This window comes from Hydra vulgaris, chromosome 04 (assembly GCF_038396675.1).
Source record: "Hydra vulgaris chromosome 04, alternate assembly HydraT2T_AEP".
NCBI classification, from domain to species: domain Eukaryota; kingdom Metazoa; phylum Cnidaria; class Hydrozoa; order Anthoathecata; family Hydridae; genus Hydra; species Hydra vulgaris.
In genome coordinates, this window is record NC_088923.1 from 18,855,001 (window position 1) to 18,874,161 (window position 19,161).

The 19,161-nt window shown below is 25.7% G+C and overlaps 1 protein-coding gene across 1 annotated transcript in view; it reads right to left on the bottom strand.

Moving 5' to 3' along the window:
- The window catches only part of LOC101239050 (uncharacterized), a 46,368-nt gene that overhangs the window by 23,013 nt on the left and 4,194 nt on the right, over nt 1-19,161 (bottom strand). Inside the window, exons 2-4 of the mRNA XM_065795688.1 lie at nt 6,888-7,004; nt 6,080-6,187; nt 2,844-2,954 (exon numbers count right to left, since the gene is read on the bottom strand). Of these exons, the coding sequence (XP_065651760.1) occupies nt 2,844-2,954; nt 6,080-6,187; nt 6,888-7,004 (336 nt within the window). The remainder of the gene's footprint in view (nt 1-2,843; nt 2,955-6,079; nt 6,188-6,887; nt 7,005-19,161) is intronic.

Here is a 19,161-nt window from a genome sequence, read left to right on the forward strand (position 1 = left end):
AAAAAATAATAAAATGAATAAAATTAGTAAATTAAAATGAAATAAGAGTCATGAATAATGTTTAAGATTATAATTCATGACAAATTTGAAATGTTAAAATATTATTCATGACAAATTTGTCGATGGAACTTTCATAATCTCTTGAAAGCCAAGAATATGACCTTGAAGAATAACATAGATGCATGAATCATACTGGAAAGTCTTTAGTTTTAACATCAATATTCTCAACAATTTGATCCATGGATTATTTTAGTATATCAAACCTACTAACACTCTAATATATTCATAAAGATGAATAACACTTTAATATATTCCTAACATAATCATAAAAAAGCATTATTTAATAATCTCAATTTACTTATTAGTTTAATAGTTTAACTGCATCTTTAAAAGTTTAGCAGACATTAACTTGACATTTTTGAGAGAATCAATAGTTTTTGCAGGTGAGATCTTTGAGTTACACTCACAAAACCTTTTTTCTCAGGCATTTGTCTGCTATTTTCATCACACAATAAATAAAACTTCACTGCACTAAAAACACTACAATAAATAAAATTAAATAATTTTATTTATAATTTATTGATATATTTCCTTTCCATTTTTTTTTCTTCAGAGAAAGAGAAAATATTATTTATATAGTTTAAAAAGTGTATCATGGTTAAATTATAATATCTTTACTTCTATTTCTTTTGTGTGAATTATATAAAATGAATAATATTAAGTTTGTGGATCGTGGAGTAATGCTTTAGATAAACATATTGTATATAATGGTGTAGGCAAACCATTTTATTTTTGAATAAATAATTAACAAGTCTTTTTCTACATAATTTAAACTTTCGTGATATTTTTTCGTGATATCATTTAAACTTGAACTTTCGTAATTTCTTTGGATTTTACACATGTTTTTATTGTGAAAAATTCCTTTATTTATTAAACCAATTGAACAACTTTCTTTATTATTCATTATATTATTTTAGTTTTTAGTTCTGAAAAAAATAAACTTTAAAATAATAGTTACTTGAAAAATCATAAATAGACGGTTCTTCAGCTATTATATATCATCACCTGTGTATAAAATCTTTGAAGTAAAATGCATCCAAATTATATACTAAAATAATACCTGAAAAACTGGAATTCTACAACTTTTAAAGAAAAAATGCACATAAAAAAAGAAATTGAGTATTTATTTTCATTATTGAATGATAACTTTTTTTATTTTTTGGGAAAAAATTTTAAAATTTCTAAGGTAAATAATTAAATTCAAAAAAAAACCCATGCAAGTTGCAAATTGCAAGTTTTGTAATTAAGCTAGTTATTTAGGAAACTACAGGAAAAAATTATACAATGATTGCTACAACATTTTGAAACTGAATTTTTATATAACGCTTTGACTTTTGTGGTGCTTTAGCTGTGCTTTTTTGTCAAATCAACCAAAAATTTTTAGTTGATTTGTAAAAGAATGACACTACAATGCCCATGGTACTTCTTTATCTTTATAACTTGATGTAATAAATGATCAGTTTTAGTAAAAGACCTATATGCCTAAAATTACTGAAAAGTGTCACCTTAATAAAATTCACAGAAAGTACAATTTTTCATAAGCAGTTGCCTGTTACATATATAATATATATACATATATATACAGGCCTTGGGTCTCCCCACACTCCCCTAAAATGTTTTACAGGAGCAATTTACAGCTCTTGCAAAAGTATTTTATTTCCCTCAAAAGTATAATTATCATTGTAACTAAAATGAAAAACGCTAAGTCAAAAAAATTTATTTCATTGGATAATAAACAGGCATGGTTTTTGCAAAAAAAAAAAAATTTACGTTTTAAGAATGTTTCATGTTGCAATAAATGATGCTTACTATGTGTATATTATTGTGACATTAACGTTGCAAACATATGCTTGTAACAAGTATAAAACCAAATTTTGTATTTAATAAGCAATTTTTATTTAAATAAACAGCTCTTGTAAAAAGCAGTTTAGAGGAGCAGTTTACATGGCTCGCCATGTTCATTTTAGGAGAGCTTTTCTACGCTCTCGTGCTCATTTACTCCTGCCGAGGCCTGTATGTATATACATATATATACAAATATATATATATATATATATATATATATATATATATATATATATATATATATATATATATATATATATATATATATATAATTTAATATGTAAAAGTTACAGCATTAGTCTTCAATTTTTTTCAAAAATTAATTCTATGTAGCGTGACGGTTGTAACATTTACTTTTTACCACTTCCGAACAAAACAACTTAATGTCACACTTAATGCAGCAAACGGCATAGTATAAAAAAAAATCATTTGGTGTGTGTATTTAGCACATATTGATGTTAATACATGCTGAGTTTCATAGTTTTTACTTGAAGTTTTACAAGCAGTTTTACATTTTTTATGTTGTGACAGTTGTAACAAAAAATCCAATGCTTAAAAACAACAAATAAAATGACACAATCAATGATATAAGGAAAAAAGTATAAATAATTATTAACAACTATGTATAATATGTTAAAAAATTGCAATACAACATTCTCAAAGTTCTCAATTAGGGATATACAATACGATTTTTAACTCTACACAACTGGACTGTAAATAAGCATCAAAACACGTTTATTACAACTTTAAAACCATGCTATGGTATGATAAAATGATTTTTTTAAATAACTTTTTTGCTTAAAAGTATTTTTAATTAGTTAAAAAAAAGATTTTTGGAATTCAGTATGTTTTTATAGCTTTTTCACTTATTTTTTTCCTCTTTCTCGCGGAATTGCAACACATATTAAAGATAACATATAAGCTTTAAAATCACTTACACTGACAAAGAGAACCTTTAAAACCAGGTAGACACTCACACTGAACTTTATGCATAGTTTCTGCACAAACACCATTATTGCTACATGGATTAGGGTAACACCGATCTACCTCTAAAATAAGAAAACCATTATAAGTTATTTTTTTTACATAATTTATATAGACCATTATGCATGGCCTTAAAAAAAAAATTTAATGTAATGATTTAATAATATTAAGCGTAATGCTATAAAGCCTATGTAACCATTGTTTTATAAAAACAAAAAAAGTCATTTCAATAACTTTGAATTTTAAAATAAAAATTTAATACAAATGCTTTATCAACAATGAAACTATTGCCATATCACATTTTTTTTTTTCATTTAGATCTTCGGAAAAATACTGTTTTAGGTTAAATGTTAAAATAGATAAACCAAAATTCTTAATTTTATTGCTTAATAGAAGGTGCATCGTGGGATACATAATATATGAAAAGGTGAGAAATATTTATTTTGTGTATTTTCATATAAAGAATGTAGATATAAACAAAACTCTTAAAATGGAAATAAATGCATTAAATAAATGAATTAGTAAATAAGACAAAAAATTTTCAACAAATTTTTACAATTAGATAAAAACCAAATTTTTGAAATGAAAATAAATGCACTAAATAAATGAATTAGTACTTAACACAATAATTTTTTAACAGTTGTTTTTACAATTAGAAAAATTACAATAACAAATATTTAACAAATACAGATTTTTCAACTAAAAATTTCTTATGTAAATAATTTGCCAAATTTAAAAGTAATTAATTAATTTAGTTAATCATCCATTAGCTTTATTGGAATTCGAAAAACATTCTCTAAGTGAGATAAAATTATGGAGCCATCCAGCAAGTGCAATAAAGTTATGGAGGCATTTATTCTAGGCCTATTCTAGGAAAATAATTTAGGCCACAATAACCCTCTGACAGGGGGAGAGGGCGCAAGAGTTGTGCATGACAAAAATAAAAAAACTTTTTAAAAAATTTGAATAAGTGTAAAAAACAACACTTTGTTTACTTCTTTTTTAGCTTTAAAACTTGTTTAAAACAATGTTATTTTTGTTTAAAGGGTTTAAATTTAAAACTTGTAGAAAAATCTTAGTTCAATTTCTAATAAAATTTCTATTCAACTTTGTCTGTTTGAACTTTAAAAAAATGAAGGAAACCCCTATCAGGAGCAAATTTGGAAAGGTCAACCAAAAGATCAGCAATGTTATTTTCAAGAACTTTTTAAATTTGGTAGAAAAATTGAGTTATTATGGGAACAACTGGATCAATAACTCATTTCGGTCAAATTTACAATGAGTGAGGATTGATATTTTTCTAATTTATTAAGATAATTTATTCAAAGTTATGCAAAACTTAAAATTGCAGCAAGGAGAGCAGAAGGTGAATTTTTGGACAAAAAAAAATAAAAAAATTTCATTTGTATTATGTTATAAACTTATATTATATATATATATATATATATATATATATATATATATATATATATATATATATATATATATATATATATATATATATTATATATATATATATATATATATATATATATATATATATATATATATATATAATATATATATATATATATATATATATATATATATATATATATATATATATATATATATATATATATATATATATATATATATATATATATATATATATATATATATATATATATATTATATATATATATATATATATATATATATATATATATATATATATATATATATATATATATATATATATATATATATATATATATATATATATATATATATATATATATATATATATATATATATATATATATATATATATATATATATATATATATATATATATATATATATATATATATATATATATATATATATATATATATATATATATATATATATATATATATATATATATATATATATATATATATATCAGGCCTTGTTAAGAAGCGCTACGCAGCTCGCATTTTGCTTGCGAAAAAGCGATTTGCCAACACGTTCAGCAGTTTTGCGCTACGCAAAAACTTATATCTTTTAGAATATTTAAATTATCTTTTGATTACCGTTAACGTGACGTTCAGAAGAAATAAAGTCGTAAGTAAATTTAACCGCAATTGTAAAATAATAGATTTTTTTGTTAAAGAAACAATTTCATAATTTTTTTTTTGTTATTAAAAATTAGTTAGAAAAAAAAGTGTTTTAAGTTTTATCTTAAGGAATTAAATATATAAATTCCTTTTAAATATAAAAATTATTTTTAGTCATAATAAGTTTAAAAAATGCACGATTTATTTTGATGTAAATATTTTATTAATAAGATATTTTGTTTATTGTTAATTCAATAACGTAAAGTTTTAATGACGTTCATTTAATTTATGAAAATAAATTATGATCACGAATATGTTATCGGTAACTGATAAATAACAAAAAAAAACTTTATTGTTTAAAAACATTATTAAAAAGAGTTCACAAATTAAATAAGAAAAAATGTATTAACAGTTAATAAAATAACCAAAAACCAAATATAAAATCATAAGAAAATAAACAAATATTTTACGTTTCATGAAAAAAATATTTTTTTCAAAATAAAATTTAGTTCATATTTGAAAAAAATAATAAAAATGATTTTTTTAATAAGAACTTAGATTTTATTTGTAACTTTTGTTATAGTGAGAAAAAAACAAACTGTTTGTATGATTTGTATGATTGTTTGTATGATTGTATGATAACGCGTTAATAAAATAACTTTAATTACAATGCGGTACTTGAAAAGACGCTAGTGACGCAATATAACTTCTAACGATGCAAAATATATTTGCTGAGTTGAGTTACTTAGAAATGCGCTACGCGTTTTCGCTACGCAGCGAAATCTCGTAACAAGGCCTGATATATATATATATATATATATATATATATATATATATATATATATATATATATATATATATATATATATATATATATATATATATATATATATATATATATATATATATATATATATATATATATATATATATATATATATATATATATATATATATATATATATATATATATATATATATACATTTTATATGTATATTTTTCATATATTTATGTTCATTCCTATCTTTTTTAATTTAAGAAATAATAAGTGTGAGTATATATTTTTAATTAACAAGCATAAATTAAATAACTTTAATCAAACTTTTACCTTGGCACTGTTGGCCTTTAAAACCTTTTTTACAAGTGCAAGTATGACCATCAGTATTAGGAGAGCAGATTCCATGAACACATGGATTTGGAGTGCAACTGCTACGCTCTAGATTAATATTAAAAAAAAGAAATTTTAAATAGTGCAATCAAAAAACAGTATTAAACAAAACAAAAACAAAACAGAATACACTGATAGACAAGTTAAATACAGATCCAGGGCATACATTAACTTATCATTACACAAACATAAATTTCTGTTCAAAGAACAAAAAAACAGTTACAGTTATACCTATGTTGTCAGTCAATTACAAAATTTACCCTGGTACAGTACCCTGGTTACATTGACTTGTGGGTTGGAGTATAGACAGGCAATATCTACAATATAAAAGACCTGCTCCAGAAAATTGCTTTAATTTTTTCAACTATTATTCTTTTTTTAAGCATAGTGTCTGAATTTAAATACTTATTTCAAAAACAATTCCACAGAACTTAGAAAATTTTCAATTTACACAAGCCACTGTAAAGACTCTTTGAAATTAAATTACCCTCTGAAGTTATAATTAATACAGAACAGCTAGTTTCTTAAAGCTTCTGTATAACAATTTTACAATATGAGGAATATAGTTATATACCTAATATGTTTGTCAACTTTTTTATGCTTTAACATTAAATTTTAATTTAGGTTAAGAAACTATGTTTACATTTTTACATTCTTAAATTTTTTTAATTCAAGTGAAGGTAAGGTTTTATATAATATATGATGAGTTTTAATTTTACTAAATATTCTTAATAAACTAAATTTTTACTGCTGCACATTTCTCCAATCCACCCAAGCTTACAACTGCAACGAAAACCATGTGGATGTGGTGTACACAGCCCGCCATTTTGACAAGGTGATGTATGACAATGGTTATTTGAAATAGCTAAAATATAAAATTAATGCATTTTAAATTCAAAAGAAAAAAAATTTAACAATTCATAATACCCTTTGTAAATCTTTAAAAATTTGTTTATTATCATAACTCTACTACTTTTATTTTTTAAATACTTTTTGAAATAACAATTTTTCAATAAAATATTTTATTTTAGTATAGAATAGGTTTATAACTACATTACATTCAAAATACTTGTTCTTAGGTAAAAAAAATTTATTTCAAGGCATGATCAGGGTAAGTTGCTAGTGAAACCTAGTACACATTATGGTATAATGCCTACTTGATATAAACATAAATCCTACATATAACTAGGCATAGTGGTAAGATAGAAATCAATAGCGTACCATGTATATAACAAATAGGTTGTTATTGAAAATGTTGTGCAAAAATATTATACAAACTATTATGGACAATGAAACTTATGTGTTTGTAGAAACAGGAGTTATAATTATGGACAATGAAACTTACGTGTTTGTAAAAATAGGAGTTGTTGCACATATTAATTTTAATAACAAGTCTGACTTTTTTTTTTTTTCATTGTTTCTGAGCAGAACTTTAAATGTTTTATAAAGCTCAATTTGTATAGTATTAAATTTGTATGGAATTGCTTACTGAATAACTTACAGCTTTTACTTTGATGAATATATAACCAATTGATGTTCAAAATTATTGTTATTGTAATAAATCAATTTAAAAAACTAAATATTAATCTAAAGAAATGTTTATATTACAAAAAGAAGAGTTATAAACAGACAGGGGCTCCTATATAGACTTCAACAAGTTCAAATCAAAATTTGGCCAAAAATATAAAGTAAAAAACTCTTTTAAACTATAAAGGGTAAAAGCTTTGAGCAAATAACTAAGATAAACAGGTAATATGATGATGATTAAGTTGTTATGTATTACATTATAGAAATTGTATTATATTATAGAAATTGAGAAAATGCAAATTTGTTTGCTGTTTAAATGATAAAATGGATTTAAACTTTTTTATATGGTTTTATTTTTTTAAATAGAATTCATAATGGTAGAAATTACTTCAGAATTTCAAAATTTGATATCTGCGATTTTACTTTGCCTAAACAAGAATTTAAATTGAAGATTAAAAAATAATTGTTGATATATTTAGGACATTCATATGTTTTATAATAGGAAATATTATATTAAGTCTTAAAATCATATTTATAAGAAATAGTCATAAGAAATATGTCATAGTCATAAGAAATCTATTTTTTATGACTAAGGTTAAAAAATAAGTTACTCTCTAATTTAAATAACGGGACTTGTTTGAACATGTGACTTTCTAATTGCGGCTTGTTAAATGTTTTGTCCGGTGTAGCGTTTTTAATTTATTGCCGTTAAAATTTTACTGCTATCGTTATTATTTTACTGACTTTTTTAATATACAATATTTGGCGTTTATTTTTTCGGCGTTTTCAAGATGTACAAAAATATTAACTTTCATGATATTAGGAAATATTTGAATGACAAAAAGTTTCCTGAAGATGTAAACGAGAGAGGAAAAAAGGCCAACTTTAAGAGGCAATGTAAAAACTTTGCAATTATAGAAAACAAATTAATGCATTGCAAAAAAAATATTGGCACGGTGAGAAAAACCTTTTAACTAATTCAAAATTTCAAAAAAAATTTTAATATTTAACATATTTTTTGGTTCTAATTATTGCTTTTATTTAATTGACTACAAACAAACCTTTGTTTCTCGTAGGTGATTGTGGTAATAAATCGAGAAGAGCAACTAAACATAGTTGAAGAAGTTTATGAGGGTCTAGGAACTTCAGAGAAAGCTGTTGCGTTACCCAGTCACCTTGGCATTAATGCTGTTAGAAATCAAATATCTTCAAGATTTTTTTGGCATTTAATAGTGGGGGATGTGAGCGATGTCAGAAAACCTCTAACAGAAATCTTAAAGTCTCTCCTGCTTTAAAACCTGTTAAATTGGAACAACAAGTAATGAAGCAAGTTGGTGTGGATTTAATTCAATTACCTGAATCAAATAGGTTTAAATTTGTGATAGTTATTACTGATTATTTTTCTAAACGGACTGAAGCTGAACCTCCAAGCAACAAAACAGCAGTGTCAGTAGCATCCTTTCTCTATAAGGTTATATGCAGACATGATTGTTTTAAAATACGAATCAATAACCATGATTCGGGAGTTTGTAAACTTTTTATCTATTACATTTTTAAAATACAAACCAACAACCATGGTCGTGAGTTTGTAAACTTTGTATCTATTGCATTACATGATATGACAGGTACGCAGGAGCATGTTACCTTGGCTTACAATCCACAAGCCAATGGTCTTGTAGAGAGACAGAACCAAACGATTAAGAAAGCAATCACTAAGGTTTTAAATCAATATTTTTAAAATTGGGTGTCAGTTTTAGATGGAATCCTTTTTGCTCTACGTGTTAAAGTGCACGATTCAATGAGGTACTCGCCATTTTTCTTTTGTATAACCGAAACCCTGCCTTCCAATCGATGTAAAATACATAGATAGACTCAATGATGATGAATATAATCCTTTATATGATAAAGAGGTTTTACAAGAAGCTTTAGAAATGAAAGAGGGATTGAAGAAAAACCCATAAAGAATGTTGCTTGTTCACAAAAGAAACAAAAAATTGACTATGATTGAAAGCATGCAACAGCATCAAAGTATTGTGTTGGCCAGAAAGTACTTTTAAGAAATCTTAAAAGAGATGATAGGAAAGCTGTAAAAATGACTTTCTCGTGGCTGTGTCCATATGAGATTCTTGGTATTTTATCAAATTCTACATGTAACAGCAAAGGGAATAACACATTGCAAAAAAATTACTCTCTACATCATAAACCATTTATTAAAAAGGAAAGTAATTCAAAAATGTCTGAATATCTTTAGAATGTGGTGATAAAGATGAATTTCAACGCCACCTCAACCTAATGAAACATCCCTCTAAAGATATTCGCCAGAAAATAGCTGAAAAACTTGCTCTCAAAATACTTGTTATGCCAGATCTTATTGATGGGAAATAAAATGATGTACCTTTGAAAATGCATGCATGCAAACCTGATGGAAATTGTTTTTTTCGAGCAATTTCGTCTTTGCTGTCAGGTTGTCAGATTCTGAATGTCAACATGTATGTGTTTGCGATCTGGTTGTGAAACACATGACAACAGAACCTTGCTCCAGTCTCTTACTAGGATATTTAGGTGATGACGTGGAAAGTTATCTCACCAAAAGTGGTATGACCGCAGATGGTATATGGGCTACAGTTATAGAGATTCTTGGTACCGCAAATTTTATTGGAATTGATATAGCGGTATGGTCATTCACAAGATAAAAACTAACATGGCTAAAATATCCAGCTTCCACTAAACTTGACCAACTAACATCTCATACTATTCTTTTAGAAAATAAAAACAATAATCATTTTAATGTTGTTTTATCACCAAAAGCTTTAAAGTGAACAAAATTTGTACTGAAATAAAATGTTGTTGGTTCCACTTGCTTTTCATGTTATTTTAGAAGTATTTACAGTCCTATTGAAAGTATATTTGAACCCATTCGTCAGATATATACGTCAATAGTTTATGGCCTTCAGTTATTGGTAAACTTATTTGATATATGTTCCTAAATGTAAAACCTTCTAATACTAAGAATAAGGGAAAATAATCTTACATAAAAGAATGAATCAAAATTAAGCCTGGAAAGTAAACTATCATTTAATGTATGCGTTAAATAATAAAAGTTTCATAGGAAGATAAATTGAAGTACCCTTAATTATATAAAATATGTATATTTTTACCCGCCCCTCCCACAAACTTTAAAATTTCTTCTTTACTTGATGACTGTAAAAAAATAACAAGCGCAGTAAATTTTTAACTTTGTAATTTTACTGCGCAGTAAATTTTTAACAGTAAAATTTTACTGCGTAGTAAAATTTTAACGGAGTAAAATATTAACATGACACCGGCAAAAAACTAACAAAACAAATAGGTTGCCTCTCTTTTCCAATGGTATATTATATAACTAGATGTCTAACTTCGATCCGAAAAGTAAAGCCACTTTTTGCCCGTTGGCGGATAAATTTTTGTGAACAAATATTTTTAACTTTTCTTTTCTTAACTGATGTAAATATATTTTAAATTTAAATACTATTTATGTGAAAGTGTTAAGTGGAAATTATAATATTTGTAAAATAATAATTTATGGCTCCTTAATTTATTTTCGATTGAAAAGGAATAAAGTTTTGAATAGAAAAGTAAAACGACAGAAGCTTTTGAAGCATTTTTATGAATTAAAATACTTTTTAGTATACATAGGCTCATAAAAAAACTTTTGTAAGTATTTTATAATTATTCAAATTTGTTTTTGAATTATCTTTAATTTATTGGGAACTTTTAACTTGCATTTTTAACTTTTATTTCACACTTCACAGCTTCAGCTTTCGCCCTTTTTACAAATGGCGGACTATTGCTATAAACAAAAAAAAGCGGCTTCATTTTTTGTTAAGGTGACTTACCCACCCTATGGTCATAGGCCGGGTAAATAAAAATAAGCAATTACTTTTACTTAGTAATTGGTCAGCTTTACGTGAATAAAAACTTTATCAGTTTTGCTAAAGTCACATTCATTCAATAAAAATTTGAACAATACTAATCAAGTTTATTCACTTTATTAGTTTTGTTCAAATTTTTATTGAATGAAATTTCCTTTATTTTTTATTCAAAAATAGAATAAAGAATAAAGGCGCCCAAGAACAATTTTTTTAGTGTTTATATTCACCTATTCTTTGATAAGATTTTGCATAAATTTAATAAAATGATTATTATATTTTTTATAGTTTCAAGTCGGTTTCGCCTTGCCCTTATTTGTGTTGTATTAACAATTTTTGAATATATGTTTCTTTTTAAATTTTTTCTGTAAATTCTGAGCAGCTATAAAGCGTGTACACGAAATTAATGTGAAAGAATAAGCACGTCATTTTTTTTCAGTGGTGAAAAAAAATGACGTCATTTTTTTTCAGTGGCATTAAAATCTTTTTATTGTTTTGTATTTCGTTTACAACGTATAGTGGTTTCAAAAAAATATATCAGTTTTTGGATTTAACTTGAAATTAGTTTTAAAAATGACAAAAGAAGAAGACGTAAAAGAAAAAATTATCCACAAATATTTACAAAATCCTAATAGTAGCTACAATTCGATAGCAAAATCGTTGCAAATACATCCATACACCGTTAGTCGTGTTATTCAACGTCTTTCTCAAACATTGCCAAACGCAAATCTGGTGGTGGAAAAAAGGAAGGCTTTAAAGATATAAAACTAGTTAGAAAACTGGTTTACAGTTTTAAGAATAACCCAAGCCTTTCACAAAGGGAACGCACAAAAATATATGGATTTTCTCATAGTTTTGTTGTAAAAGTTAGAAACAAACATGGTTTTCATTCTTTCAAAGCACAAAAAGTGCCCAACCGTTCTGAAACTCAACGAAAAAGTGCAAGAACCCGCAGGAGAATGTTGTATTTTATTTCTAAAAATCTCTGTATTATTGAAGACGATGAAATTTATATCAAGTACGATCATAAACAAACTCCTGATGCTGTTTATTATATTGCCAAATATAGTGGAAAAGCAGATTAGAAATTTAAATACACAAAACATGACAAGTTCTCTAAAAAAGCTTTGATTTGGCGAGCTATTTGCAGTTGTGGTAAATAATCAGCACCTTATATTTCTCAGTCCACATTTTCTGGTCAAATATATGTTAAAGAATATTTACAGACCTGTGTTCTGACCTGATTTAGCTTTAATTATTGTAAACTAGCTATGGAATGGTATAAAAAGAGTAATGTGAAATTTGTGACTAAAATAGAAAATCCTCCAAACTTCCCAGAATTGAGAGTTATTAAAAAGTACTGGGCTATTATTAAAAGAAAAATGAAAAAAACAAAAAAACTTTGCAGAAACATTAAAGATATTAAAATATCATTTAAAAAAGCATCAAAGAGTTTTGATTCTTATTCTGTGCTCAAGGTTATGGGTACCACTAAAGCAAAAGCTCGAAATTTTATTAGATTCCCACAGGAATAATCAATTTTTTTTTTTAATGTTTGAGTGTCTTATATTATTTTATTAAAATTATTACTTGGTTCGAAATAAAAATTGAGGAGCAATTTTTTAAGTTGTTTTTCTACTTTTACATTTATTTCGTGTACGCGCTTTATTTTCTTAAATTAAATTTAACGAACAAAATAGCTGCCAAAGTTTTCATTGTAAGTTGGGATTTTTCCATATCAATGGCAATCGAAAATAATCGCTCTACGGAAGCGTTTGAACCTAGCAAACATTAGGCGGCTTTGACCAATTTTAACATATTGTTATAAGGAACGTGATTATTTTCGAAATGAGAAAAAATTTCAACCCATCGCTTGTCACATTCAACAGACTGTAAGTTCCAAGAAGAAAACTTTTCTTTTGTGCAATATAAATTAATATAATTAATATAAATTAATTCTCCGAATTTCGTCGAACAACTTATTGTCATCAAATATGATTTCTATTGATTTTTCAAAAAAGTTATAATTTCAATAATTTCTATCTATTCAACTTTACAGTAAAGACCATTTAAAAACTTCAACCTGATTAAAGTGACGTGTCCACTCATCTATATACTCTAGACAGACACTGTAAAAAATGTCTACTTCTTTCAGAAATTGGTTTTTCAAATGATGACTACTTTCTTTGGTAACTTGCAAATGCTGTCTTACCATGAAAGGTATGAACTTTTCTTCTTTTCTAGATTTTATCTGGTTTTTTCAAATCCTTATTACTACGGCAACTTCAGCAGCAAAAATATAATTTTTCTCAATTTTTTTTACCGTGTTATAAAAAACATTGGTTTGACTGTAAACAAAAAACAATAATATTTCACCCATTTCGTTATTGAAAAAGTCAAATAAAATTTTCGACAATTTTCTAAGCGATTTCTTAACAAATAACTTTTTGTTAATATTGTTCTTACCGTTTTGTTTTAAATCTCCGAAATTGGGATTGTTGTTGTCTGCAAAAATAGTCAAAACTTTGCACTCCCTCTTTAACAATTACAATTATTGTTCCACATTTTGTACGCGCACAAGTAAATCTTGGATTATAAAATTTCTTAATCAGCTTTGATGCGCAATCAGCACTTCCAAAGCTATGGTTGTGTTTGATTGTGTGGAATGCAATTCTTCCTTCTCGAATGGCTGATTTTTTCTCATTTTGACCATAGCTCTGACTCTTCGTCAACTTTGTGATTTTTTTGACAATATAGAAGCATCCAAAGCCATTTTGTGTTTGATAGATTTGCAATGATCTTCAATTGCAGACCGTCAACGAATACTAATGTCAAATTGGCTTTGACAAATAGTACATTTGAGGAGCTCATCTTTGATCTGCATTAAGAAAGGAAATATTTTCTTTAAATTATCATTAAATATAAGCATATTTAATGATAATTTAAAAAAAATATTTCCTTCTCTTATAAACCTTCTCTAAATAAACCTTCTCTTCTTACGATTCATTTTTTGAAATTGATGTATAAATAGTTATAAAATCCTTCAATTACTTTTTTATGAACATTTATTTTTATGAACTTCTTATTAAATTAAATCGGCAAGCGTTATTTACAAGAATTAGGGAAAAAAGACATTACAAGGCAAACTAAATGTGCGTAAAACGAGCACATTTTCTTTGTTGTAGTTGAAAAATCTTTCGAAGTAATTTTTTTTTCTTCTCGATAGGGAATTTTAAAAACTTTTTTTTTAATGTTACGAGAATTTAATTCATTTAGTTTTGTGTTTTTTATAGTTAAGTTTATTAGAATTTTATTCATTTTGCTTTTTTTTTCTTATTTTTGTCCAATAAAATCCCGCAAGTTAGACATCTAGTTTATATAATGTATCATTGCTCTTTTCAAACCTTTTTTCCGACGTTGAGCATCCTTGACATCCGAAAACCGGGAATTTAAGGGGATAGGCAAGTTTGGATATATAGGGATAGGCGCGTCGCAGTGTACATACAGCAACTGATTTTTATAGCCATAGGCACAGTGAGTGTGCATACATCGACTAAGGTTTTGGGTTTGGGCAGGTTGTCTTAAACTGAAAGATTAATCTTTTACATATTTACGGACTTAAAATAGACCGTCGGAATAGAGGTTTGATAAGAGAGCTTACCAAACAAATAGGCCTTTGAAAAATTACAAAATAGCCTATTTGTCGTTATGGCTACCAAATGAAATACCCAAAAATCCAAAATTTTTTTTGCTTCTCTGCACAGTAGGGTGGGGTGAAAGCAAAAGCTCGAAATTTTCTTTTGGGTGTATCAGAAAAAATTCTTTTTTGAAAATTTTTTCTGATACACCCCTTAAACTTACATTAAAAAAACCATAAACTTAGTTAGATTTTATGGCATAAAAATTTTATGCAATTTTATTGGCACCCCTAAATACCAAGTAATTTTCACCCCTTCCTACTGCACAGTGAGACAGATTGTTCCAAAATACCAAAAATTATTGTGAACACTTCATTAGCAAAAATATTCATTTAAATTTCATAATGTTTATTTTGATTTTTTTTGTATTATTTATTTTTTTACACAATTAAATTGGGTAAGATAAGTACAACTTTGAATTTTACAAATTTGAATACAAATGCACAGAGGGGATTTTACGTAAATTATTAAAAATAATTTACGTAAAACTGCCTTTGTGCATTTGTATCCAAAAAGTTAACCAGTTACAGAAATTCTAAACATTTTACAGTTAATACTTAGTTTTATGCATTTGTAAGCAAACGGTTTTTAATATATATTTTGCTGTAACCCATTACTTTTAGGCATAAGATTTCATCCAATTTCCTCCGATATTAACTTGACCATTCGCAACAAAGAACTTCTTAATTTCAAAAAGATGTTACCTAAGTAAGAAAAGTGTAACCTGGTAACTCTTGATTATTAAGCAGGTTTTGATGACTTTACTGGCCAAAGCATATACAAACAGATAATATCTGTTAATTTTCCCCGAATTTGAAAAATAAAAATTATTGTTCAAATTAGCCTTGTTTTGTTTTAGATTACAGTATTATAGCGAATTTTGAGCATTTTTTTTTTAATGATAATTATATAAGTAAAAGCAGTTGATATTATCAGGGCAATGTCAAGATTTTTAGGGGATAATATAACATGACAGAATATTGCAAGTATAGTCTTTTTCATAAATTCAAAATAATTTGCAGTTTATCAAACAATAATGCTGTAAAAGTTTTGTAGGCAGCTGGGCCGTCCCGAACAGATTGTAATAGAAAGAATTGGGAGGGGTGAAAAAAAGGGTTTTGGCTAGAAAAAAAATTTTTTGTTGTATAAAGCCTTAAAAAAAACATTTTAAAGGTTGGGCATTGATGTTTACTGACTAAAATCTTAGATTTTCTGATTTAGTCACAAAGTTGTTGGAAATGTGAAGGTTTTCTTTGCGGAACGAATATTTGAAAAGTACCAGTCAAATTTTCATTGAAGTTAGGGCTACAATTATAAAAAGAAGGGCTTAATCTTTTTTATTTTGAAAAACATTCTAAAAGATTTAAACCAGATTTCAGACATTTTCGCAGTTTAGTTTGAATAATTGCACTAAATAAAATTTCAATAGTACGATACAGTCCAGCAGCTATGTTTTTATTTTTTTGAGGAAAATTTTAAAACCTATAACAAGACCTCCTGATAAAGTTGAATAATTTTTGCGAATTTCAAGTATAATTATTTTCATAAAATTTTTTTGATTTTTTACAATTTTGTTATTTTATAAATGTTATAAAGTTTGAAGAAAAAGTGCTAAAACATCGACTTCCTAATTTTTATTATTATTTCTAATTTGAATTTAGAAACTACATAAGAAACTTCAAACATACACCCAAAAATTGAAACTTGTAAAAAAAAATTGAAAATTAAAAAGTAGTGGTTATCATTTGAAACATTACTCCAGGAACAATGATGAATTTGGTTTAATATTTAGTATCAAATTTAAAACTTACTTGCACATATATTAATTTTATGTTTATTATTTCTAAGACTTTTTAATATTTGTTTATTAGTTTGCCAAGAATCCCCATCATATGACACTGTATGCCATCATATGACAGTTTATGTCATCATATGACAGTGGTGTAGTTAAAACTATTTTATAAGTGTCATATATTTCAGATATGACACTTTAGGGCATTTTGCAAACTCCAAACTTAAGTATGTTCAAGCATATGTCAAATGAGAATGCTTTGCAATAAATTGCATTGAACGGAGCATCAGGAACAATATTACCAAAAACGTAGGCCCACCCTACCAGTTAATAAAATATTTTTTTAAATTATATTAATCTACGCTTAAATTGAATTTAAACCATTGTTTTAAAAAAATTTATTTGATAATATGAAAGCCAGTAAAAATAACAATGTTGTTATTTTATACAGAACAGTGTATTGACCATTGATGTTGTTTTTAGAGTACAGTAAAAAAAGCATTGATATTAATTTATTAAAAACAGTATGTAGAACATTGATGTTGTTTTTTACGGAACAGTAAAAAGAAGTTTGATGTGACATTTTTTTTTTTTAATCATTAAGGTGCTCCAAGAAGACATGAAGGATTTATCACAGAGCACCTCAGAATAGTATTTAATCAGGAAGTTTAGACATCCTTACTTTCTAATGTTGCTTTTCTGGCCAGATCCGGTATAGAACCTCGGTTTGTTTGTTTTGAGCCACAACTCTAACCACTGGGCCACCACTACTCGTTGATGTTATTTTAAAGAGAACAGTATAAAGAACATTGATGTTAATTTATAAAAACACGATATGAACCATTGATGTTATTTTAAACAAGATAATTTGTAAAAATTGATTTTATTTTATATAAAACTTTGCTTTTTAGTTATATAGAGCATTGACTTTTTAGTTATAGAACAATAACTAAAAAGTCTATATAGCATTAATGCTATATATACTGTTATATATAGCATTAATGCTATATATACTGTTACATATAGTATTAATGCTATATATACTGTTAAACTAAACCTTTTTACATAAACTAAACAATTTACTTTTCAATTTACAATTTACAATTAACTTTATTTTTCACATGAACTAAAAAATTATATTTTGTTCTTATAAAAAGTACTTAAAAAGCAAAAGAAAATGGTTTTGATATAGTTTAATCGTATTTTGTTTTTCATCATGATCTCAAATTAGGTGTATTGGTAGAACATATTCATATCTAACACATAGAGGTATGTATAATAAATAAGTGAAAACAAAATTTTTAAAAATGCCTCATGTTAATTTTTTTTTCAAATATCTTAAACTGAACTTTTTAAAAAAGAGACCTTTGAAAAAAAATCAATACCAAGTTTTTTAAGTATTAATCCTGATTATTAAATTATATATATATATATATATATATATATATATATATATATATATATATATATATATATATATATATATATATATATGTATATATATATATATATATATATATATATATATATATATATATATATATATATATATATATATATATATATATTATACATATACATATGTGTTAGGTAAGAAAGTAAAAATTTCAATTTTTAAAAAATCATTTTAACATTCTACTATTATATATCATTAAAAAGAGAATTCACACAGTATTTTAAAAGTGAAAAAATTCAAAATTGAACTATTCCTTCAAAAGTTATTACGGTTTAGTACCAATTTTTTCACATATTGATTAATTGAAGAAACTGTGGTCAAAATTAAGTTGTTTTTTTTAACTTAAATTGTCATAGCTTTGTCATTCTTTGTCAAAATATAAATACCTTGATGTTAAAAGAGTAGTGTAAGAGTGTACTACAAATTTATATTGACCACCAACCACGGGGCGTATCCAGGGGATAGAGGGGGCAAACCACCACAAACCACCACCTTTATCTTAAGAAGTTGAACGCTTTTTTCAGAAAAAAGTATTTTTTCAAACCATGAACAATTTAAATATACAAAAAAGTTTGTTATAAATTTATATTAAACCACTAAAGTATATAGCAGAGGCGTATGTTAACGATGGAGGTGGGTGT